At 63.4% G+C, this 24,390-nt stretch overlaps 2 protein-coding genes across 3 annotated transcripts in view; one reads left to right on the top strand and one right to left on the bottom strand.

The window, feature by feature from the left end:
• Positions 1-203: 203 nt before the first annotated feature.
• INHA (inhibin subunit alpha) lies at positions 204-4,981 on the bottom strand. Of its 2 annotated transcripts, none has more exons than XM_039495734.1 (2): positions 4,693-4,981; positions 204-1,581 (listed from the first exon to the last, which is right to left on the bottom strand). In XM_039495734.1, the coding sequence occupies exons 1-2, from the start codon at positions 4,946-4,948 to the stop codon at positions 821-823; spliced, it is 1,017 nt and encodes a 338-aa protein (XP_039351668.1). In that variant the 5' UTR covers positions 4,949-4,981; the 3' UTR covers positions 204-820. The 2 variants fall into 2 exon arrangements, with proteins under 2 accessions (XP_039351668.1, XP_039351669.1); XM_039495735.1 differs by having other exon boundaries at positions 4,715-4,981.
• A 7,917-nt stretch (positions 4,982-12,898) lies between these two features.
• Positions 12,899-24,390, top strand: part of OBSL1 (obscurin like cytoskeletal adaptor 1) — a 60,677-nt gene continuing 49,185 nt past the window's right edge. Inside the window, exons 1-5 of the mRNA XM_039495900.1 lie at positions 12,899-13,946; positions 19,419-19,688; positions 20,164-20,424; positions 22,831-23,136; positions 23,569-23,844. Of these exons, the coding sequence (XP_039351834.1) occupies positions 12,917-13,946; positions 19,419-19,688; positions 20,164-20,424; positions 22,831-23,136; positions 23,569-23,844 (2,143 nt within the window). The 5' untranslated portion in view covers positions 12,899-12,916. The remainder of the gene's footprint in view (positions 13,947-19,418; positions 19,689-20,163; positions 20,425-22,830; positions 23,137-23,568; positions 23,845-24,390) is intronic.

The raw sequence follows: 24,390 nt of genomic DNA, 5'->3' as shown, positions 1-24,390 counted from the left end.
GGCTCTGTGGGGGGTTGAGGAGCAGCCTGGGCTCTGTGGGGTGGGGTGGGGGTTGAAGGAGCAGCCTGGGCTCGGTGGGGGTTGCGGGACCAGCCTGGGCTCAGTGGGGTTGCGGGGTTGAAGGAGCAGCCTGGGCTCGGGGGTGGGGGTTGAGGAGCAGCCCGGGCTCGGGGGTGAGGAGCAGCCCGGGCTTGGCTGGGCGGGGTGAGGAGCAGCCTGGGCTGGGGGGGAGCCAGGGGGGTCTCAGTGGTGCAGCTGCAGGGACTGACCCTGGAGCAGGTTTGGCGAGTTGAACCGCTCCCCTTTGCCCCGCCCAGGACCTGCCCGGCTCGGTGACTCAGGGGCTGCTGCCCGGGGGCTGTAGGGAGGATCCAGCCTGAACTCCTGGCTCGCAAGCCCCTTGTCTGCTCTGGGATGGGCAGATCCTTGGGGGGGCGGGGGGCGAGCAGGGTCACCAGCCAACAAGTGTGAAAAATCGGGACGGGGTGGGGGTAATAGGAGCCTATATAAGAAAAAGACCCAAAAATCGGGACATCTGGTCACCCTAGGTGTGAGCCCGCTGGGTTTGCTGAGTGCAATGACACCCCCCCCCCCACGCACCCCCGCCCGGGGGTGGGATCCAGTCAGAATGACCTGCTAGCCCTGGTTGAGGGAGCCCGGCTCCATCGTGCTGGGTCATCCCAACGCGGGGATGGCCCCCCCGCCACCCCGCATGGCAGGAAAACAGCCCCCCCCACGTCCCACCCCGTCGCGGGGAGCTCCGAGGGAGTCGGGCCGGCTCGGCAGAGCCCAGCGCAGGGCTGCGTGGTACCCGGCGGCCCTAGATGCAGGCGCAGTCCTGGGTGAGGATGTTGGGCACAGTCTCGTACTTGAAGGAGTAGCCGCCGTCGGAGGTGGTGCGCACGCGCAGGGAGCGCATGGTGCTGGGCAGGGCGGCACAGCACAGCCGGAAGCCCAGCGCGTGGCTCAGGGTGTGGGCGTCGGAGCAGCTGCCGTGGCAGTAGTGGAAGACGAAGCTGCTAGGGTGCACGATCCACTTGTCCCAGCCCAGCTCCTCGAAGGAGATGTTGAGGGCGGCCCGGTGGCAGTCAGCATGGGCTGCGGCGTCTTCTGACGGGCGCTGCAGCAGGTTGAGGGCCGCCGGGGACCAGGGCACGGAGGAGCGGCGGGCTCTGTCCGGCCCTTTGGGCTTGGTGGTGGCCATGAGGAAGGGCATCTTGTCTGCGTCGGCCGTGCAGGGGCAGCCCGGGCAGCGCACGAGCAGCACAAAGAGCTTCTGGGAGACGTAGCGCAGGAAGGGCGCAGCGAAGTGGAAGACCGTCCACTGCTCGGCTGCCTGCACCACAGTGGCTGCCACGGTGACCCGGCCCTGCCCCGAGAGGATCAGCACGTCTGCCCCCGCCCCAGAGCGGTTGGCAGCAGCTGGTGAGCTGGGGGGCACGAGGACCGGGCCTGTGTGGAACCAGAGCTGGGTGGACGTCACCACGCGGCTCAGGGTGTGAGGTGAAGGCTGGAAGAGGTAGGTGAAAACGCTCTCGTCCTCTGGGAGCCCGTCTGGCTGGGGTGGCTCACATGGCACATCTGCAAACGGGCAGCAAGGGTCAGCAGAGCAGCCGGGAGCCCCCAGGCCTGGGCCTGCCCAGCGCCCCGTACAGGATGGCGGGACCCAGGGGCCAGGGCTCTTGGCTGCACCAAGTCAGACTTCAGAACGGCAGGTCAGGAGTTTGGGTCTTCAGCATTAAGCACTGGGTTCAGGAGGGACTCGGTGGGACCGCAGGGGGCTGGGGGTCAGGACGGAGGGGCACCAGCGGAGATGTGTGAGAGGAGCCCAGCTGGGGCTGGGGGTCAGGACTGAGGGGTACTGGCAGAATGGGGGGAACCTAGGCTGGGCTAGACGGGGCCTGGGGGGCATCGGCGGGGCGGGGGGAGTGTTTGGGGGGGAGCTTTGCTACCTGGCCCATTCGGCCTCTGGCGGCTCGAGGCACCAGTCTCAGTTACACGCTGTGCCAAGCGTCTCACATTCCCCCAGAGCCGGACGCCCCGTCCCAGCCGGTGCCGGGGAGGCGCCTGCAGAACAAGAAGGTCCTGACACCTCGTGTCAGACAGGAGCAACTGCACGGCTCGGTGTGACTGGGGCTCTTGTGGAGCAGGGGCAGGGGCCAGACACCTTTGCGGACGGTGCCCCCTCTGCAGCGTGGCCTGGGACAGGGCTTGCTCGGGGCCGGGGCCGGGGTCACACCCACTGAGTCTGGGGCTGAAGGGGGACAGGCGCCAGCCGCTTACAGGCATGGCCTGGTTTCCAAAAGCAGCTCTGAGCGGTGGGGCCGTGCACTCCAGGACATGGCCATGGGACAGAGGGGAGACTGCCCTAGAGACTCCAGCCCCACCACTGCACCGGCCTTGCCTTCCCCCACCCCCTTGCCCCCTGCCTGTATCCAGCCCTGCCCGAACACACGCCCAGAGAACCACCACCCGGATGGGCGGGCCCAGAGCCACAGGGCTAACCGCAGCAAACCCCACCGGGGTGCCTGCCTGGCTGAGTCACTTCCCTCTGCTCCCTGGGCCCAGTGCTGATCCAGCCCCCGGATCTCCCCCACCCCACTCCTCCGATCCAGCCCCCGGATCTCCCCGAGCCCCCTCCTCCGATCCAGCCCCCGGATCTCCCCCACCCAACTCCGATCCAGCCCCCGGATCTCCCCAGCCCCTCCTCCGATCCAGCCCCGGATCTCCCCAGCCCCTCCTCCGATCCAGTCCCGGATCTCCCCACCCCACTCCTCCGATCCAGCCCCGGATCCCCCAGCCCCCTCCTCCGATCCAGCCCGGATCTCCTCCGATCCAGCCCCGGATCTCCCCAACCCCTCCTCCGATCCAGCCCCGGATCTCCTCCGATCGAGCCCACTCCTCCGATCCAGCCCCGGATCTCCCCAACCCCTCCTCCGATCCAGCCCCCGGATCTCCCCCAGCCCCCTCCTCCGATCCACCCCCCGGATCTCCCCCAGCCCCCTCCTCCGATCCAGTCCCCGGATCTCCCCCACCCCACTCCTCCGATCCAGCCCCCTCCTCCGATCCAGCCCCGGATCTCCCCACCCCTCCTCTGATCCAGCCCCTGACTCTCCCCCACCCCCTCCGATCCCGTCCCCAGCTTTCCCCAGCTCCCTGCCCGTATCCATCCCTGTCGGAACATGTGCCCAGAGAGCCACCACCGGGACGTGCAGGCCCCAGAGCCACAGGGCTAACCGCAGCAAACCCCACCCGGGTGCCCGCCTGGCTGAGTCACTTCCCCCTGCTCCTCAGGCCCAGTGCTGATCCAGCCCCCGGATCTCCCCCACCCGCTTCCTCCAATCCATCCCCTCCTCTGATCCAGCCCCACCCCCGCTCTCCACAATCCCCCTCCTCCAATCCAGCCCCCCCTCGCTCTCCCTCACCCCCACCAATCCAGCTCCTGGATCTCCCTCACCCCTCCTTCAATCCAGCCCCCCCAGGTCTCCCCCACTCCTCTGATCAAGGCTCCCAGCTGCCCCCACCCCCTCCAAATCAGCTCTCCAGCTCTCCCCACCCTCCTCCTCTGATCCAGCCCCTGGCTCTCCTCCGCCCCCTCCTTCAATCCAGCCCCTGGATCTCCCCCAGCCCCCTCCGATCCAGCTCTCTCCTACTCCTTCGATCCAGCCCTCAGCTGCCTCAGCCCTGACCCACTCACCCCTCCAGGTCCTTTTAGCTCCTCTGCTGCCCCCCACGTCCCAGACCCACCTCCAGCCCGGTCAGGCCTCCACCAGCCCTCCCCCAGCCAGCTCCCTGCCTTGGTTCCCCCCAGCTCCACTCCAACCCCCTTACTCCCCCCATCTCTGACGCAGACCCTCCAAGCTCCGCTCCAACCTCTTCCCCCAGCCTCTCCAGCTCTGATCGAGCCCCACCAGCTCCAGCTTCCTGCCCCATGCAAAGCAGCCTCTCCATCGCGGGGGCGCCTATCCTGCCACCACCTCCCTCAGTGCTGCGATTCCCCCAACGCCCGCTCACCCCGGACGCAGGGGCCCCCATCCCAGGCCTCTTGGTGGAGCCTTGTGGGAGCTGGTGTGACTGTCCCACGGGCATCGCCTTAGTAAGCAGCTCTGGCTTGCCGGGGGGGGCGGGAGAGGGAGAACCCCCAGCTCTCCTGACCTCATGGGGAGCCTCATGGGGTCTTAACCCCTCCTCCCACAGGTACAGTAGCCCTCCCCCACACCTCCTGGCTGTCGGGTGCCCTCGGTTCAAATTCACCTTCAGTCACAAATTCATTTGGGGTCTCAACTGCACCCCTGTCAGCCATGTCACAACACAGCACAACGGGGCATCCTGAGGAGCTCAGGGCTCGACTAGCAGGGGCTCTGGGTCAGGACGGCTCTCCCCATAGCCCCACCGCCCCCGTCCTGTGCAGCCTGATCCCCCTGCCCCCATCCCCCCTGCCCCCGTCCCTGCCCACCCTGAGCCCCCCGCCCCCGTCCCCCCTGCCCCGGGCCCCCCCGCCTGCGTCCCGCCCCGTCCCTGAGCAGCCTGATCCCCTGCCCCGTCCTGTGCAGCCTGAGCCCCCGCCTCCCTGCCCAGCCTGATCCCCCTGCCCCGTCCCTGCCCAGCCTGAGCCCCTGCCCCGTCCCCTGCCCAGCCTGAGCCCCCGTCTCTCCCTGTTCAGTCCAGTCTGACCCCCCCGCCCCCTCTCACCTGTGGTGGGGAAAAGTATCACCTGGGAGGTGTCCTCTAGCTCCTGGCCTGGGAGGGCTGGAGTCCCTGGGATGTGCCTCCTGTGCATCCCCCTGCGCTGCTGCTGGGCCCTGCTCCTGGGGCTGCTGGGACTCAGATACTCCAGGACCTGGGCCCGGAGCTTGGCCAGGATGAGCTGCCGGTCGAGCTCGGCGCCCTGGCAGCCTGCAGCAGTGACCGGAGCCAGCAGGGCCAGCAACAGGTGCAGCAGCCACATGGCTCTGGCACATGCAGGGGTCTCAGCCGCGAGCGTCTGTCTGCACGGCCAGTGCTGCTCGCTGAGCCCTCCCTGCTGGCCTCTGCCTGGGCACGGTGGCATTGAGACGTATCTGACACTGACGCAAATGTCTGCTAGCCATGAATATTATCTCTGGGCTCTGGAAACAGCCAGACGTCTGGAATGCAAGGCCTGCAAGGACAACAGAGCAGGGGGACGCAGCCCCGGGCAGGGGGAGGTCACGCTGCACTGGGTGTGCGGGACAAGGATGGTGGAGCCCAGTCCAGAGGGAGGTCAGACTTCCCCAGCTGGGTGAGTGAAGGTATTGCCAGGACCGGGGAGCTGCAAAGGCAGCATAGAGCTGCCCACCCCGTCCTGTGCCAAGTGCCGCTGAGCGACAGCACAGACCCTGTGCCTGTCTCTAGTGCTTCTGCTTGTAACAAGCCTGCTGTGTGTGCCCGCCTGTAACCAGTGCCCGGGTCTGCAGCCTGCCTGACACTAGTGCTGTGTGTGCCCGCCTGTAACCAGTGCCTGGGTCTGCAGCCCGCCTGACACTAGTGCTGTGTGTGCCCACCTGTAACCAGTGCCTGGGTCTGCAGCCTGCCTGACACTAGTGCTGTGTGTGCCCGCCTGTAACCAGTGCCCGGGTCTGCAGCCCGCCTGACACTACTGCTGTGTGTGCCCGCCTGTAACCAGTGCCCGGGTCTGCAGCCCGCCTGACACTACTGCTGTGTGTGCCCGCCTGTAACCAGTGCCCGGGTCTGCAGCCTGCCTGACACTAGTGCTGTGTGTGCCCGCCTGTAACCAGTGCCCGGGTCTGCAGCCCGCCTGACACTACTGCTGTGTGTGCCCGCCTGTAACCAGTGCCTGGGTCTGCAGCCCGCCTGACACTACTGCTGTGTGTGCCCACCTGTAACCAGTGCCTGGGTCTGCAGCCCGCCTGACACTAGTGCTGTGTGTGCCCGCCTGTAACCAGTGCCTGGGTCTGCAGCCCGCCTGACACTACTGCTGTGTGTGCCCGCCTGTAACCAGTGCCCGGGTCTGCAGCCCGCCTGACACTACTGGTGTGTGTGCCCGCCTGTAACCAGTGCCCGGGTCTGCAGCCCTCCTGACACTAGTGCTGTGTGTGCCCACCTGTAACCAGTGCCTGGGTCTGCAGCCTGCCTGACACTACTGCTGTGTGTGCCCGCCTGTAACCAGTGCCCGGGTCTGCAGCCCGCCTGACACTACTGCTGTGTGTGCCCGCCTGTAACCAGTGCCTGGGTCTGCAGCCCGCCTGACACTACTGCTGTGTGTGCCCGCCTGTAACCAGTGCCCGGGTCTGCAGCCCTCCTGACACTAGTGCTGTGTGTGCCCGCCTGTAACCAGTGCCTGGGTCTGCAGCCCGCCTGACACTACTGCTGTGTGTGCCCGCCTGTAACCAGTGCCTGGGTCTGCAGCCCTCCTGACACTACTCCTGTGTGCGCCCGCCTGTAAGCAGTGCCCGGGTCTGCAGCCCGCCTGACACTACTGCTGTGTGTGCCCGCCTGTAACCAGTGCCTGGGTCTGCAGCCCGCCTGACACTACTGCTCTTAGCTACCCCTGGTTACACAGCGGGGTTAGCTGTACCAATGACCCTGCTGCTGTGGGGGCCAACGGCTGGGCCGGGTGACGCCTGGCTGTTGTGCCGTTGTGTCTTTGCAGCGAGGCGAACTGGCCTGGTTCTGCTCAGCAGCCATCAGTGCTGGGGTTCCTGGCTGTCACGTTATTGATTTGAATTGGGACCATATAGAACATGGTTGCAACCAAAGTCCTGTAGTGGCACCAAATCTTGTATAAAGGGAGTCAAATGACCAGGTTATGGGTTGCTGGTTATGATTATGCTGTCTATATATATAAGCTCATGCTACAATAAATTTGTTAGTCTTTAAGGTGCCACAAGTACTCCTGTTCTTTTTGCGGATATAGACTAACACGGCTGCTACTCTGAAACCTGTCTATATGTGTGTATCAGTTTTGTAGTTGAAGTTATGAGTATTGGCTCTATGCTGTCTGTATTTCACACTTATGCTGTGCTTCTGGGTGACACCCCAGACAAGCTGGTGTTAGCCCTGCCTAGCCTGCTTGAGGGCCCATTAAGGACCATCAGCTACACAATTGACCCATGGAGAGAAGGCAGACACGCCTTGTGACTCAGCAAAGTGCAGGGACTGGCCCATGTGACTCCAGACTCCATTTTGCTGTAATTTTCCACAGTAAGAACAAAGAGGTTCTTACACCTGGAAAAGACTATAAAAGGCTTATGCCTCATCTCCATCTTGTCTTCAGTCCTGCGTCTTACCTCTGGAGAGACTTTGCTACAAATGGAAGCTACACAAAGGACTGAATGACCCATCCCAGCTGGGGATGTTCCAGAGACTTGATTTGAACCTGCAATTTATTCTATCGCTGCTGCAAGCCTGAACCAAGAACTTTGCCATCACTGGATGGAATTGATTCCATGTAACCAATTCTAGCTCTCAGCTCTACCTTTTTCCTTTTATGAATAAACCTTTAGATTTTAGATTCTAAAGGATTGGCACCAGCGTGATTTGTGGGTAAGATCTGATTTGTGTATTGACCTGGGTCTGGGGCTTGGTCCTTTGGGATCAGGAGAACCTTTTTTGTTTTACTGGGGTGTTTGGTTTTCATAACCATTCATCCCCAGGACGAGTGGCACTGGTGGTGATAGTGGGAAACTGGAGTGTCTAAGGGAATTGCTCGTGTGAGAGCACCAATTCAGGACAAATTGCTTAAACAAGGCAGTTACAGCCCAAGGCTGGGTTTTTTCCACCTCTAAGGCAAACCAAACCAGCCAGACCAAGCGGACTTCGGTCTCACCCCACTCAGTTGGGTTCCGCCAGAACCAGCATCGTTACACTGGCCAACGAGGGTTTGTTTCTCGGGTTTCCACTGGAGTTTGGCCGGGGCGGGCAAGCAGGGCGGTTGTCCTGGGCACCGGCTGAAAAGGCCATCACATTGCTCGAGTGGGCCCGTTTGCCTTTCTAAAATATGAGTTAATTTTTGTTCCTTGGCTGGTTAGTTACAGCTTTTTTTAATGGCTCATCCGGTCTGCGGCGGGGCGCTGAAACTATTTTCTAGCTAGATCAGAGCTAGCTCAGGTGGTGCCATCAGACCTCCCGACTGCAGTGTAGACATACCCTGTATGGGGCTGCCAACCTTCTACTTGCACAAAACCAAATACCCTTGCCCCGCCCCTTCTTTGAGGCCTCACGCCTGCTCACGCCATCCCCCCTCCCTCTGTCCTTGCTCTCCCCACCCTCACTCACTCGCAGGGGGTTGGGGGCTCTGGCTTGAGGTGCGGGCTCTGGGGTGGGGCAGGAGGGGGCTCCGTGCTCCGTGCTGGGATTGAGGGGTTCAGAGGGCAGGAGGGGGATCTGGGCTGGGACAGGAGGTTGGGGTGCGGGAGGGGTCAGGGTGCTCCGGGCAGCGCTTACCTCAGGCAGCTCCCAGAAGCAGCAGGATGTCCCCCCTCCGGGTCCTAGGCGGAGGCGCAGCCAGGCGGCCCTGTGCGCTGTCCCATGCACAGGTGCTGCCCCCGCAGCTCCCATTGGCTGTGGTTCCCACATCCCTGCCCCCACATCTCTGCGCCTCATCCACCCCCCACTGCAGCCTGGTGTCTCTCACACCCCACATCCCTGCACCCCATGTTCCTGCCCCCCACATCCCTGCGCCCCATCCCACCCCTGCTGCATTCCATTGTCCCCTGCCTCCCCATCCCCCGCCTTCACGCAGCATTCAGCCCCCAGCTGTGGGCTAGCGTCCCCTGTACCCCATTCCCGGCTTTCTGGCTGGCTGCTGGCGGGGAGCTGCTGGCCTCTGGGCACTGCGCACCCTGTCTACTGTGTGCAGTTTGGTGTCCTTGAGGCTGTGCTGACACCCCGGGGTCCTGCACAGGGTCTGCCCTGGGCGGTGCTGAGCTTTGTGCCTGAGGAGAGCGGCAGGGCAGGGCCTGGCTGGGCCGAGGGCTGCACTCCTGCTGCAGCGCTATAGATAGCTGGCCCTGCCCAGCCCCGCGTTATCAGCCCCGCGTGTCATCGGAGGGTATTTTTGGGGACAGCAGCTGCAGGCATTTGTAACATTTGGTCCCTGCATGTTGACACCCTGGAGCTGTGCAGGCAGAGGTAGCGGGGCAGGGTGACGGACGTGGGGCAGAGAAGGCAGCGGAGCCGGGAGGAGGTGCCAGGGCACAGCCGGGCTGGCGTGCAGGTGTGGGCGCAGCGACAGGGACGAGGAGCAGAGCTGGACGGGCGGATGGAGCGTGTGTGACAGACGGAGCAGCAGAGTCACACGGACGGACGGACGGACGGACGGGACAGGCTCTCTGAGCGGGGAGGACTTGCGGGCTCGTGGGTAGAGCCTCCCTGAGGCAAAGGAGGGTCCAGCCCCACTGGCCTGGTTCTGACGCTCTGTCCCCAGCGCTGTGCCTGGCACTGTGAGTATCGTGGCCCCCTGCTCTGCCAGTCGCAAGGAGCCCACGAGGAATTTGCAGGCCTCGTGAGGGATGCCCTTCCCCAGGTTCCTGCAATGGATGTGGGGTGAGGATCTAGGTCAGGGCATGGGGGCCCATGGGTCTTAGCCCCGCAGGAGGGGCCACGTGTGGGGCCACCCTATGGAGCCGGGTCCTGGGTTCACCCAGGGTGATCCTGACACCAGTTACAATTTACTGCCCAGCAGCAATGGGGGAACCTCTGCACCTCCTTCTCCCAGCGGGAGCCCTCCATGCCGCAGCCCAGGAGGGGCTGTGTCTTCCCTCCCCCCTACCTGAGCCCTGCCTGCCCCAGTGCCAATGGGGGGCTGCCTGCCCCTCTCCCCACCTGAGCCCTGCCTGCCCCAGTGCCAGCGGGGGGCTGCCTTCCCCCCCCGAGCCCTGCCTGCCCCAGTGCCAGCAGGGGGCTGCCTGCCCTCCCCCACCCCCACCTGAGCCCTGCCTGCCCCAGTGCCAATGGGGGGCTGCCTGCCCCTCTCCCCACCAGAGCCCTGCCTGCCCCAGTGCCAGCAGGGGGCTGCCAGCCCCAGTGCCAATGGGGGGCTGCCTGCCCCTCTCCCCACTGGAGGGGTTAATTCCACTGCCCATGCACAGCGTGACTCCCTCTCTCCCTTGCAGGCCACTCAGCCGCCAGAAGGACGGTGCCGCTCTGTCCCCAGGGGCCCGTGGGGGGATCGGGCACCTGGTCTGCCAGTCCGGCTTCAGGGAGCATCTTCCCAGGCGCCCGCCCTGTGGGCTGGTAAGTGGAGAGGGTCCGTCTGGCAGGGAGATCAGGCTGCCCTGGCCACCTCCCACCAGCCTGGATTCTGCTGCCCCAGTGACAGCCCCTTATCAGCCCCTCAGGGTGAGCCAGGCCAGATGCTGCAGGAATGCGGCTCCACCCCACAGGATCCTGCAGGAAAGGAGGGGAGGGAGCCAGTGGTTCTCTGTCCTGCTGCATTGCTGCCCCCTTGTCCCCGTCACCCCCTCTGCCCCACAACGCCCCACTGCCCCACACCCCCACAGGGAGCTGCCTCTGCCCCCTCACCCCCTCTGCCCCACAACCCCCCACTGCCCCACACCCCCACAGGGACCTGCCTCTGCCCCTCACCTCCTCTGCCCCACACCCCACAGGGACCTGCCTCTGCCCCTTCCCCACTGCCCCACACCCCCACAGGGAGCTGCCTCTGCCCCTCACCCCTCTGCCCCACAACCCCCACTGTCCCACACCCCCACAGGAGCTGCCTCTGCCCCCTCACCCCTCTGCCCCACAACCCCCAGTGCCCCACACCCCACAGGAGCTGCCTCTGCCCCTCACCTCCTCTGCCCCACACCCCCACAGGGACCTGCCTCTGCCCCTTCCCCACTGCCCCACACCCCACAGGAGCTGCCTCTGCCCCTCACCGCCTCTGCCCCACACCCCACAGGGACCTGCCTCTGCCCCCTCACCTCCTCTGCCCCACACCCCCACAGGGACCTGCCTCTGCCCCACAACGCCCCACTGCCCCACACCCCCACAGGGAGCGGCCTCTGCCCCTCACCGACTCTTCCCACACCCCCACAGGGACCTGCCTCTGCCCCACAACCCCACTGCCCCACACCCCACAGGGACCTGCCTCTGCCCCCGTCCCCACTGCCCCACACCCCCACAGGGAGCTGCCTCTGCCCCCTCACCGCCTCTGCCCCACACCCCCACAGGGAGCTGCCACTGCCCCCTTCCCCACTGCCCCACACCCCACAGGAGCTGCCTCTGCCCCTCGCTGCCTCTGCCCCACACCCCCACAGGGAGCTGCCTCTGCCCCCTTGCCGCCTCTGCCCCACACCCCCACAGGGAGCTGCCTCTGCCCCCTCACCGCCTCTGCCCCACACCCCACAGGGACCTGCCTCTGCCCCCTTCCCCCACTGCCCCACAACCCCACAGGGAGCTGTGTCTGCCCCCTCCGCCCTCTGCCCCACACATCCAGCAGGGAGCTGTCTCTGCCCCCGACCCCCCCTGCCCCACACCCCCACAGGGAGCTGCGTCTGCCCCATCCAAGAAGGGAGCGTCTCTGCTTTCCTCTGCCCCCAGGCCCAGGATGGGGGGGGGGGTCTCTTCCTTTCCTGCCCCTTCCCCTCTGCCCCCCAGGCCCAGGAGGACATCTCTGTCTCCTGTGTGGGAGGGAAGGCCGGGGCCTCGCTGGTATTTGCTTCCTTTCAGTGCTGGGCTGGTGCCGGGGGCTCAGGCCTGGCTTCGCTGGGTACCCAGGGCAGACGAGTCGGTGCAAGGTGACTCTGGGCTCCCCAAGGGCCAAAGCTGCCATCGAAGGGGGCTGGGATGTGGACACCTGTGCCACAGGACCTTGGATGGGCTCCCCCCTCCCCCTGCAGCATCCCACCCCCAAATCAAGTCACACGCCACCAAACGGGAGCCCGAGGAGACACATTGGTCACTGCCAACCGGCTGGATTGGGACTGGTGCCCTCGAGGGGACGGCCCAGAGTACCATTCCCCACCCCTGAGTCAGCCAGTACCCTGCCCTGGGGCCAAGTCAGAGCTGTTGTCCCTGAGAGGGGAGGGGTCCCGTGTCCCATTCCCCACTCCTTGAGCCAGCCTGGTGTCAGCAGATTTGCCTGCATGTCGGTTTCCAGCTGAGCTGGCGTTCAGCAGTGACGAAACGTCACGGGGCAGCAGAGTCCTGTGAGGGCCCAGGAGGGTAGAGGGAGGCCTCTGGGTGCCAGGTATGGGACCTGCAAAGCACAGGAGATCTAGGGGGCCTTTGGGAGAGGGGGGAGACCGTATGTGGCATTGCACAGGCTCCTGCCACCGCCTGAGCCAGGCCTGTCCGAGCCACCGCAGGGCTGGTTGCCTCTGTGCCCAAGGCTGGCGCTGGCTAAGAGTCCCGGCAGAGTGGACTGGTTGTGTTCGCGCCATCAGGGGATCCAGGAAGTGACCGGAGTCTCCCGGGTAAGGGCCCAGCGAGACCGAAATAACCGTTTAACAATAGGCTTGGGCTGGCGGCCTGCAGGGAAACCCGATGCACTGGGGCTGGGGTGGAATCCAGGGGGCTGGGGACTAAACATGTCCAGGGCGACTGCCGTCTTTTGGCCAAAGGACTCGGCACAAGATTCTTCTGAGCTTCCAGCTCCCAAAGGTCTGGGCAGCTGCTTCGCCTGGCCAGGGCCTGCGCCCCACGTGGCCCTGGGCTGAGGGGTCCAGGGGGCTCTGCTTTGAAACAGGCAGGCCACAGAGCCGCTTCTCCATTGGGCTGACCCTGCCGCGGCCTTGCTGAGAGGAGGCTGGCTCCCTGAGGGAGTGCCATGAGGCTCCTGGTCCCTCCAGTGCAATTCCTCGGCTTGCGCCATAGCCTTCTCCTGCAGCGGAGTTGGAGTCTGTCTGTCTGTCCCTCCAGGTGTCTGGGCCCAGCTGCTGTCCTGGCTGAGCCCCTGGTGCGGGGCCCTGCAGTGTCCCAGCTGAGTCCGGAGATGGATGTGTTCGGGGGGGCCCCTCGGTTCCTTGCCTACCCCCGCACTTTCACAGTGCAGAGTGGTGCTGATGCCGTCCTGAAGTGCCAGATCGCGGGTGACCCACGCCCCAGCATCATCTGGGAGAAGGACAAATCCCCGATCGTGCTGCTGGGCCGCTTCCAGGTTGAGGCTGAGGGGAACGTGTACAGCCTGTCGATTTCCCAGGTGACCCCAGCGGACAGCGGGCAGTATGTCTGCAAGGCCAAGAATGCCATCGGGGAGACCTACGCTGCTGCCACACTCAAGGTGGAGGCGGGGAAGCTGCAACAGGAGGGAGACCCTGAGGATGTGCCCCCCGTCTTTCTGAGCAAGCCGCTCTCCTGGCAGGTCTGCCGGGGGGAGGACGTGATGTTCACCTGCAGGGTCTCGGGGCAGCCTTGCCCTGTGCTGCAGTGGGAGAAGGATGGGCGCCAGTTGTCGGATCTCTTTGAGAGCAGCCATTTCTCCGTGGGGAAGGAGCCGGACGACTGGCATTTCCTGAAGCTCTTTAGCGCCCGGCCCCCGGACGGAGGGGTCTATGTGTGCAGGGCGCAGAACCGCTCCGGGGAGGCCCTGGCAGCAGCTGTGCTCCTGGTCGACCCCATGGCTCGTGGGCTGCCAGACTGCTGGCCCCTGAGCCATTTCAGTAAGCAGCCGGATCAGCACGGTGACAGGAGACTCCGCCACGGGCAGCGCGCCGCACCCTGGCTGGCCCGGCCCAATGGCGAGGTGGCGCCCGGCGCACCCAAAGCCAAGGCCTTTGCTGTGAGCGAGGGGAAGCACGCCAAGCTGCGGTGCTACGTGACAGGCAAGCCGAAGCCCGAGATTGTGTGGAAGAAGGACGGGAAGGTCGTTGCGCCAGACAGGAGGCACCTGGTCTATGAGGACAGGGAAGGCTACTTCATCCTGAAAGTGCTGTACTGCAAGGCCCGGGACCAGGGGCTGTACGTCTGCACCGCCTCCAACACGGCCGGCCAGACCCTCAGTGCCGTGCAGCTCCATGTGAGAGGTAGGGCCCGGGGGGTGCAGAGACACGGGCCTTGCTCACAGCGGGCGAGGGGGGGGGGTCAGAGCAGGCTGCTGCTGGTCGATGGTTTAGCCCGGGTGTATGGAGGGGCAAACCTGACCCGCTCCCAGTGGTTCCCTGGGGGCTGGGGTTACCCAGGGGGGCTGGATCAAGGGGAAGCGGAAACGGGATCCTGATTTGCCAGTGGGACAGTTTGCAGAGAAGCCAGGGCTCTGGGCTGTAGGGTGGGCTGTGGTGGTCTGGAGGAGGTGGTGGTGGTAATGGTGGGATCAGGATCGGGGCCAGGCCCCTGAGGGGTCTCGCTCTCCCTCCAGGGGAAGCCACGCGGCTTCACCGTCTCCTGGGGCTGGACCCCTGGGCCTGCAGCCCCCCTGCCCCCCCACCATGAGCTCCAAGCAGCAAGTCCCCCTGAGACAGACCCCGAGGGAGACTTGTACCATCTTGGGGGGCAGCGTCCCCTCCGCCAGCATCTGCAGGGACACGCAGGCAGTGTGGGCCGACAGCTGGGTTATTAGTCACCTGGACCCAGCACAGGGAGCTCTTGGGGAGCCCAGAGACCAAAGCCCCGTCCCTCTGGACTTGTCCCCGGCCAGCTGCACTTAACTCTCCTCTCCCTCTTCCCCCAGCCCTTTGATCCCGAGCTGGGGGATGCTGGGAGAGGCGGGGAGTCCGGATCTCTCTGGGTTGTTGGTTGCTGGGGGTCCATGTCTGTGCAGTCGGATTTGCCACTTGTGACGCAGGAGGGAGCGGGGTGGATTGACCTGGGAATGTCCTTTAGTTTTACTGGGACTGTCTGCATGGGGGATGGGAGAGCAGGGGATGACTTTAGGTGAGGGACGGGACCTGAGCCTGTAACCTGAGCCAGGAAGGGGGGTGGGGCGACTGGACAAAGGGAGAGGGGGGAGAAGGAGGGAGAGAGCCTGCTGGAGAGGTTTTTAGTTTTCAGTTTTGGGCTGTCTGGGAAGAGGCAGGGAACCCCAAGTCTGGAGTCTAAGATCCTTGCCCCCAAAATGGACCTGACTGAGGGGTCCTGTTGTCTGTACCTACAAGCCCTGCTTGGGACCGTGTTCCTGTCGTCTAATAAACCTTCTGTGTTACTGGCTGGCTGAGAGCCCCGGTGAATCGCAGGAAGTAGGGGGTGCAGGACCCTGACTCCCCCACACTCCATGACACCAGTGTCTTCTCAAGAGCTTCACTGATATGGGACCTAAGGCCCCAGACAGCTGGGAGCCCGTCACACCTGTGTTAGCCTGCCCAGAGAGCGACAGGCCTGTCTATCCCCCAGGTAACTGCAGCACATAGGGGAAACTGAGGCACGCATAGGCTTCATGAAACTATTACAGCCAATTCCTGCTTCATTGCAGTGGCGTTTCTGGTTAGGACGTTGCAAGGCAGAAGGGTGGGCTTGGGGACGCAGAAGGCTGTTCGGTGGGGGGGGGGGGGTGTCTCCGGTTCCAGTGTAAAAGGGCACGGGAAGGGGAGGCTCGTGCACCAGTCCTAGGACATAGGCTGGGATGCCACAATGACCTAGGACTGCTCTGGCCAGCCAGGATCAGGGCCTGTCTCTCTGGCTGTCCTGCCTTCACCCCAGCTTGGTGCAGCTGCTGTCTGGGCTCGGAGGCTCAAGCGAGAAGAGAGACAGGGGAGCAGGACAGAAGGGTCCTGGTGTCACGGACTCACAGGACTCGTGCTCTCCCTTGGCTCCATACGGTCCCTGCGGGGAGCCCCCTTCAGTGCGACAGCCCTTCTTGGCAGTCCACTTTCTCTCAGGAGTTAACCCATGGGCTCCCCGCCTCCTGGAACTGCACCTCTCATAGGCCCCCTCAGGGAGTCCACTCCCCATGGGCTCCCGGGGTCTCCACTGCCAGAGGGAATAATGCTCCCCCCCACCCCGATCTCTAGACTGGAGCGACTCTCAGCCAGCATAAAACAGGAGGGTTTATTGAGTGTCCAGGGCCGTCTCCAGGCACCAGCATCCCAAGCAGGTGCTTGGGGCGGCATTCTGCAAGGGGCAGCAGTCCGTGTGTTTTTGCCCCCAAGCAGAGCATCAAATTGCCGCCGGATGGCGGGGGGAGTCCGTGTGCCGTTAGGGCAGCACGCGCGTTTCCGCGGCAGTGGCAATTCGGTGGCAGCCTCTATGTTCAGCTGTCCGCGGCAGCACAGCTTCTCTCTTCCGGCTGAAGACAGAAGCTGCCGCCGAATTGCTGCTGCGGCGGAAACGTGCGAGCCGCCCTAATGGCGCACAGACTGCCCCCGCCGTCCGCGGTGACAATTCGGCGCGTTGCTTGGGGCGGAGAAAACAGTAGAGCCGGCCCTGTGAGCGTCTGAACCCAGCACAGGGAACTCTCCGGGCCCTTGGGCCTAGCAACCCTTAGAGCCGGCCCTGTGAGCGTCTGAACCCAGCACAGGAAACTCTCCGGGCCCTTGGGCCTAGCAACCCTCCAGGTCACCCAGCACATCCAGGTCTCTCCAGCCTTGGGGGGGGGGGGGCGCTCTGGCTGCTCCCTCCCCAGTCCAGCCACCCCCTCCTTCCAGCCGATCATCCGAAATCATCTCCCCTACGGCTCCTCCCCGTCCATTGTCTGCAGTCCCAGGTAAACAGGTCACCTGGGCTCCTCTCTTCCCTCCTTTGTTCCCACCCCTGGCTGTATCCTCCCTCCTCAGCCCTTTCTATTCCCGCTGGCCAGAACCGGCAGGCTGCCAAGCTGGGCTGGGTCTCCTGGTCACCAGGTCACCAGTCACTTTGTCCCCGATCTCCAGGCCTTTATCCAAGGTCCAGGCTGCAGGTGAGGTCACACCTGGTTCTCTGCAACAACCCGCCCGCCACCCCCTCGTTACACAGGCAGGCAGCACACAGGGAAACCGAGGCACAAACAGAGTCCATGCAAAACACTAAGACCATCCCCCACTTCATCACACCTGGCCATGTCCCTTCTGGCACTGAGCCAGGTTGGGTGGGAGGGGGTCAATGTGTTTGGGAGGGCGGGGGGGCTGTGGGCTGTTAGTGACAATCTCCCAGGGAAGTGCTGAGTGGGTTTGGCCCTGAACTGGTGGGGCTGGGAGCCAAGTGTCTGTGCTGGCAGCGTTTCCCTCCCGCCCTGCCCGGCACGTGCTGAGCCCCCAAGAAGGCAGCCGGGAACGGGGCACTCACTCCTTGTCTGGCCCCAAGGGAGGATGCTTGAGGCTGCGAGGGGCAGACGCAGCACCCGGGGAACACACTGAGCTCCCCTGAATGTCGGCCCTCGGAGAAGCCTGGGGGGAGTTGTGCTTGTGAAGGCCAAAGGGGCAAAGTGTGTGTGTGTGTGGGGGGGGGGGCTTAGTGCCTCTAGGGCGTGAGCGTGTGTGATCGGTGGGGGCTGGCTGTAGTCTCCTGCCCCTGGCCTTGCTGTGCCCTGTGGATCCGGTCCAGGACTGGGTTTGGGCAGGACAGGGGAGGAGGAGGTGAGGTCGGCATTAAACGCCATGTGGCCCTGGATGGTGAGGGTGGCACTGCTGCCAGCCCTGGAGATGAAGGGAGCTCAAGGCACAGGGCTGGCCTTCGGGAGACATTGGCTTCTCCCGCGGAATAACCCCGTCGCCGCTTCCCCTTCGTTATGGCTCCCGAATCCCACGAGTCGTTAATTGAACTGCAGCAACCTTTACTGCCCAGCCAACCGTCACGCCTTCCAATCCACCCGGCGGGTGGCCCCAGCCAGCCCTGGCTCCCTCCTGGGCGCAGGCTGCCTCTGCTCCCACCCCACGTCTTACAGCTCTTAAGGGTGTGGCAGCAACACATGCTCTGCCACAGCCCGATGCCACCTCCCTCACCCCACCCATTTGTCTAGGGGCTGGCGACACGCAGAACGCGATGGGAGAGGTTCTCCTGCTGACAGCGACCTAGCGCTGTCTACACCAGGGCTGAGGTCGGTAGAACTGTGTTGCTCAGCGGTGTGGATTTTTCAGCCCCCTGAGCGCTGATTTCTGCCGACCTCATTTCCCAGCGTAGACCCAGCCTCGCGCTTATGTTACATGTGTGTTGCTGGGGTGTGAAGAAGCAGGGACTGTCTGTGTGCGTGGTAGGCAGAGACAGGTCTGCAGCTGTAACATGAGCCTGGCCTGGGGGAGGGGAGGTCTCACCTCTGGCTGGGGCTAGACAAAGGGAAGGGTGGAGTGGAGTCAGTCTTCAGTTTGGGAGCTGGGTGGTGGGTTTCAGGGGATCCTAGGCTGGGATCCAAGCACCCTGAACCCCCAGAAAGGCCAGATTGAGGGGTCCTGGCTCTGCACACAAGCTGGGCTGTATCCTGTGTTCCTGGTGTTCAATAAACCTTCTGTTTTACTGGCTGGCTGAGAGTCACTGTGAGTTCAGGAAGAGGGGTGCAGGGCCGGACTCCCCCACACTCCGTGACATGGAGCAGCTGGGGTCCCAGTGGAGCTCAGGGCCCATTGTGCTGGGTGACAAGGCAGCCACCATGAAGGCATTGGCAGGACGGGCTGGTTTGTGCCTCCCTTGAACTATGCCCGATGGTTTGTATTTCTTAGCATCATGGGGTTCGACGGGACCGCCAGGGTCAGGGAGGCTGTGCCCCTGCCGTGATGCAGGATTTGCTGGGTCTAACCCAGCCCAGGCAGCCGGCTACCCAGCCTCAATGGCAGGAGCTTCCCCGCGACTCTGGCAGTGCCTGTCACTCTGCACTGGGGCTTGGAAAGTGTAATGCTAATCAAGCCCACAGACACCCTTGCCTGGCTGGAGGTGCGCAGGGGCCTGCCCGGGGGCCCGGTCCTTTGGAGGTGAGGGGGGCCCAGGGTGCAGGGGACTGCCCGGGGGCCCAGCCCTTTGGAGGTGAGGGGGGCCCAGGGTGCAGGGGCCTGCCTGGGGGCCCAGCCCTTTGGAGGTGAGGGGGGCCCAGGGGCCTGCCTGGGGGCCTAGCCCTTTGGAGGCGAGAGGGACCTAGGCGCAGGGGCCTGCCCGGGGGGGCCCAGCCCTTTGAAGGCGAGAGGGACCTAGGTGCAGGGACCTGCCTGGGGGCCCAGCCCTTTGGAGGCGAGAGGGGCCCACGGCGCAGGGACCTGCCCGGGGGGCCCGGCCCTTTGGAGGCAAGGGGGCCCAGGGCGTTTGGAGCAGTGGTGTCTCTGCCGGGGGGTTGGAGACAGCATGAAGAGCTGACAGCAGGGGACTGAATGCTGAACATAGCAAGTGCCACCCCCTGTGTCGCCTGCCACCTCTCAAAATAGCCCGCTGGGAATGGAGAGCTTTCGGCTGCCCCCTCCCTGGAACAGACGGCTCTGGGCAGGGGCTGGGCCAGGCTGACTCCTGAGCGGGGCGCCCAGGGGCTGGGCAGGCTGGGTGCGTTATGGGGGGTTTGCTTTCCTCTGAAGCAGCTGCTGCGGCGCCTGGGCTTGCTCTGGTGGTGGCCCTGGCCCGGCCTGGCCCCGCCTGCTCGCTGCAGTTCCTGTCTCTCTCTTGCTCGGCACCAGAGCCCCGGGTGCGGTTCCAGTTGCAGCTGGAGGATGTGGAGGTGCAGGAATGTGAGGACGCCGTGCTGGAGTGCAAGGTGCCCTTGGAGACCATCCCCACGGCCTGGTACCTGGAGGACAAGCAGCTGCAGCCAAGCCACAAGTACGTGATTGAGGAGCAGGGCCTGGTGCGACGCCTGACCATCCGCGATGCCCGCACTGACGACGATGGCATCTACCTCTGCGAGATGAAGGACAAAGGGCGCAGCATTGCTGAGGTCTCCGTCAGAGGTGAGAGGGACAGGCCTGGGGTGCACGGAGCCTGAACAGATGGGCATGGAGACCGTCTTGCCTGTGCTGCTTGCTGCCTGCCCTGCCTGGTCCTGCTTCCTGCTGCCCTGTCCCTGTCCAGTCCTGCCCTGTCCCTGCTGCCCTGTCCCTGGCTCCCAGCCTGTCACCCACTGCCCTGCCTGGTCCTGCTTCTCACTGCCGTGCCCCTGCTACCCTGTACTTCGCACCCAGCCTGTCACTTGTTCCCTGCCCCAGCCAGCCAACGCCTGCCCCAGCTGCCCAACCTGCCCCATAGTGCTCTGCCCTGGCTCCCAGCCTGTCCATTCCTGCCCCCCTCAAGCCAGCCCCATTCCCGACACCCCCTTTTCTTGCTGCTGAATTTCCTGCTCCTGCACCCTCGGGCCCCAGGCTCCCCATGTCCCTCCCAGCACCGCAGCCCCATGTGACTCTGGGCTGTTCCTGGACACTGTCCCAGGGGCGATCGTGAAGCGGCTCCCGCGGAAGCTGGACGTCATGGAGGGGGAGAATGCTGCCTTCTGCGTGGAGACCCGGGACGCCGTGGAGGGAATCCGCTGGAGCCGGAATGGGCTGGAGCTGCGGGAGACACCATGCACTGTGCTGAAGAGCTTCGGCAAAACCCACCTGCTGGTCCTGGTGCATGTGACGCGGGAGGACGCTGGGGTCATCTCCTTCAGCGTGGGGGAGTCGCAGACGTCCGCCCAGCTTCGCATCAAATGTGAGAGCCCCAGCATGGAGCCCATCGGTCTGTGGGTCGGGGTCCCTCTGCTATAGGGCTGGATTGGAGTCAGTGTCCCCCTTAGGGACCTCGGGGCTTTTCGCCTTCCTCTGCAGCTTGAGCTGTGGCTCACCTGCTGGGATCACCTGGGCACCTCTCCCTAATCAGTCCCCCGCCACTGTGCGGCTTGGGCCGCCGGTGGCGCCTGTTCGCTGCCTGTGGCCACAGCTCAGTCTCCTGAGGGCCAAAATGGTTGAGTCTAACTCAGATCTTTGGGTTTAATATAGGGGTATCTGGGTAAAAATGAAGGGCCTGTGATAGGTGATCTGGTCCCTTCTGGCCTTAGACCCAATGACATCTGTGAAACTAGCGTGATGCTCCCAGTGGTGATGCACGAGCGTGAACACCAACCTCAGGGCAGACGGGTACAAACCAGGCCACAAACCCCATGTTGGTTGTGAGCTCTAAACTCGGATTTCACCAACCTCCTGCGCCTAGTGCAAACTCCTCAGGCACTTTAGCAGCCTTAACATGGAGTCACAGACAGTCTTGGTGCGCCGGCCTGTCTCGTCACCAGGCGAGCCTAGCTCTGCGACAGGCGGCCTCTTACACCAAGGAGCACGGCAATATTCAGGTTACTCCCAGTCCCAAAGGACCAGGCACTTACCCCAGGTCACTTGTGCTTTAGTCTCACACTGAAGACAACGCTTGCAGCCAGTCATAGAGTAACTGTCTGAGGGTTTATTAAGTAGAAAAAGGAAATGAGAGTTATTTACAAGGCTAAACGGAGTGAACACAGACACACAAATGACTTACAGGCTTAGGTTTCAAAAGGTGACGTAAGTTTCTATAATCAGCCTGCTCTATGTGTCCTTTGGGGCTGACCCAGGCTGAGCAGCTGGGGATCTCTTGCTTATGCTTAGAAACACTTTGATCCCCAGCGTCCAAGCAGCACAGAGATACCTTGTTCCTTCGGTTTGGGGTCCCCCCCCACCAGCTGCGGACTCAGCTGATGGGAGACGTCCACTCACACGACTCATTGTCACAGGGAGCAGCGCAGCATTTTGCTGACAGTTTCTCACTCCAGATGTAGAGAGTTTCCAGTTGCAAGAACCACCCCTAGCCTGTCTGGTACTGCTGGGTCTCCTCCTTCGGGAGGCACAGAACAATTTCTGTAGAAGAGGAGCTCGCTCACTAATGTCTGTCTCCTGCACGGCGATTCACACAGTCCCAGAGGCTCACAATACACCCGCTCCAATAATGCATTGCAATATGGAATACACATAGCGCAGGGGAGATTAACGCAGGCAGCAGCTCACAAGCCTTCACTAGTGCAAACACTTCCTTGTAATGCTGATCCCTGTTTTACCACTATTACCCCACAAGTGAGCCAGACAGATCCCAGCTCTGTATCTGTCAGTGTCCAGCTGAGAGATGGAGGCCTTGGCATGAGCTGGCACCTGGCCTGGCAGCATCACACCTATGCCCAACAGCCAGATTGGAGCTGGTGCTCCCTAGTGCACCGTCCTGAGTTATCTGCACTTCTGGCCCCTTTGTGGCCTTCTTGAGGGCACCCCACTCCAGTCTCTAGCCAGCACCTTTATCTGGGCCGAGTCGGGCACTCCCTTTGGCTGCAGAATCCTGCAATATATGGTGAGTCTGTCAGCAGGTCTGACGTCAGCTCAGCACCGGCAATCCGGGGTTAACCAGGGACCAGCCAGCGCTCATGAAACCAAGTGCTGTTTGTTCAGAACAAAAGCATAAAACAATAAACAGCTGGTAATGCAGGTCTGTTTTGCCCAGCAGTCCTTCATCTGCTACATGCAAACCCTGCTAGGCCTCGACTACTTCAGCTCCTTCCTGCAAGGCCTGGCTCCCTGGTCCCGGTTTCATGTCAGTTCCTGGATCGAGTGGGAGTGACGTCTCTCCCTGTGTCGGGGATGGGGGTGTCACTCTGTACACTAGAGGGTTCTTTATTTCCCTCGCCTCGTGAACCAAGTCAAACCAGTCTATGCAAAGTCCCCGGGGTGACATTCACAGCCATGTTACCTGCACGAGGGATTTGTAGTGGTGATTTTAGTTCCTACTTGAAACATCTTAGCTCACCCATTGAGCCAGGAGCACACTAGCCCGTATAGAACATTTTTATAAAGCTGATGCAGGAGTATTTGAATAATCCAGGTGTCCAGAGCAGCGTATCCGTCCCCTGGAGCTGGGTTGGAGCTGGTGCCCCCGGAGGGGAAGGCGTTGTATCCCATTCCTGGTCCCCTGACACCAGGCGGCCCCTGAACTGGGGATGGCGGCTGGCAGCCCCCAGAGGGGAAGGTCCCATGTCTCAGCTGGTTTCTCACCCACTCGGTCGACATCTCAAAGCAGGGAGCTAACCAGATGTGGGGTTTGTGTTAGGTGCAAAGCGCGTCCCCCCGAGTGCGCCCGTGGCTGCCGAGATGAGCACGGACCGCAGCAACGCTGCCCTCCTGACGTGGTGCCCCGGGCCTGATGTGCACAGGACCCCCCCCAGCAGCTACGTCCTGGAGCGGCAGGAGGCCAGCACGGCCGAGTGGGTGCAGTGCCTTACCACGGACCTGGCCAGCATGGTGGAGGTGCTCGGGGACAGCGTGCCCGCCGAGGCAGACTACTGCTTCCGCATCTGTGCCGTCAACAAGTATGGGCGGAGCAGGCCCGTGGAATTCCCTGGCTCTGTGCACCTTGGTACGTACCACAGCCCTGGGGGCCCATTCCCTTCCTGAGCTCACTCCCTCCAGGCCCTGCTCCCGCCTGAGCCCTGCCAGACACGGCTGGTGCCAGGATCCTGGGAATTACACCCGCATTGGCTTGTGCAGGGCACTGATGGGCTGAGTCCAGCACCAGTACAGTGCCCTCTTCTTCCCAACACGGAATGGGACAGGCCATAGGCCCACCAGCTGAAGGGCACTTGCCCTGGGGGGCTGGTCCATGTCTGGAGGGCAGCCCCCTGGCCCCGCACCCGGCGTGCTAGTGGCCAGCCCAGAGTGCGGGGGTGAGGGGACGTGGGTAACGTGTCCCGTGGCCAGTGGCTGAAGGGCAGCCATAGCCAAGAAGGGGGCCAGAGCGCTGCCCGAGCTGTTGCCTGTCTCTGGCTGAGGACCCTGCACTGTGCTTTAGTCCCTGTAGCCTGCGTGCGGAGAGCCCTGAAGGACGTGCAGGTGCAGGCAGGCCAGGATGCCCAGTTCTCCCTGGAGCTCTCGGCCTCCGTGGCGGGGAGCTGGTTCCTGAACGGGGCGAAGCTGGAGGAGGAAGAGGAAGGCCAGCGCTACTGCATAAAGCGCAGCGGGACGGCGCACTCCCTGCTGCTCCGCGGCGTGCGGCTGGCGGAGAGCGGGGCCGAGGTCAAGTTTGTGTCCAGTGGCGTGCGGGACTCCGCCACTCTGCGGGTGCAAGGTACGTGTTCTCCTGCTGCGGATCAGCCCCCAAACCGGGGGCGGGGGCACTACACCCAGGCTCCAGACCACCCTCCCAGGATACCGACTGAGAGCACTGAGCTGAGGGGATGAACCAGGCGGCATAAACACAAGCGTTACAACAAGGGCCTGCCCTTCCCACACGCCTGCCCTCCCAGCAGCTCAGAGTCCTTGGCAAAGGCCAAATAATCCTCCCAGCCCGCGGGAGGTTGGGGAGGGATAGGCAGGGACCACTTCACCCAGCAATGTAATGCAGCCCCCTCTGGCCTGGGTGGTGGCAGCTGGCTAGGACACAGGGATAGTGCCCCAATTCACAGGGAAAGGGTCCTGGGATTGTTAAATGCCACAAGGGGCAGAACTTTGGTTCTCTCTGAGTGCCAGAGCCAGCACCATAACACGGGCTGCCTCTCGGGGCTTTTCCTCTCCGGCTGTTAGTATCCTGAAGCTTTTCCCTGCATTGCCCCACGCCCCCTTCCTTCACTGCAGCCCAGTGCAGCACCTACAGGCCTCTGACATAGCACCTGTT

This window comes from Mauremys reevesii, linkage group 11, assembly GCF_016161935.1.
Source record: "Mauremys reevesii isolate NIE-2019 linkage group 11, ASM1616193v1, whole genome shotgun sequence".
Lineage (NCBI taxonomy): Eukaryota > Metazoa > Chordata > Testudines > Geoemydidae > Mauremys > Mauremys reevesii.
This window is presented reverse-complemented; position numbering and strand designations above follow the sequence as displayed.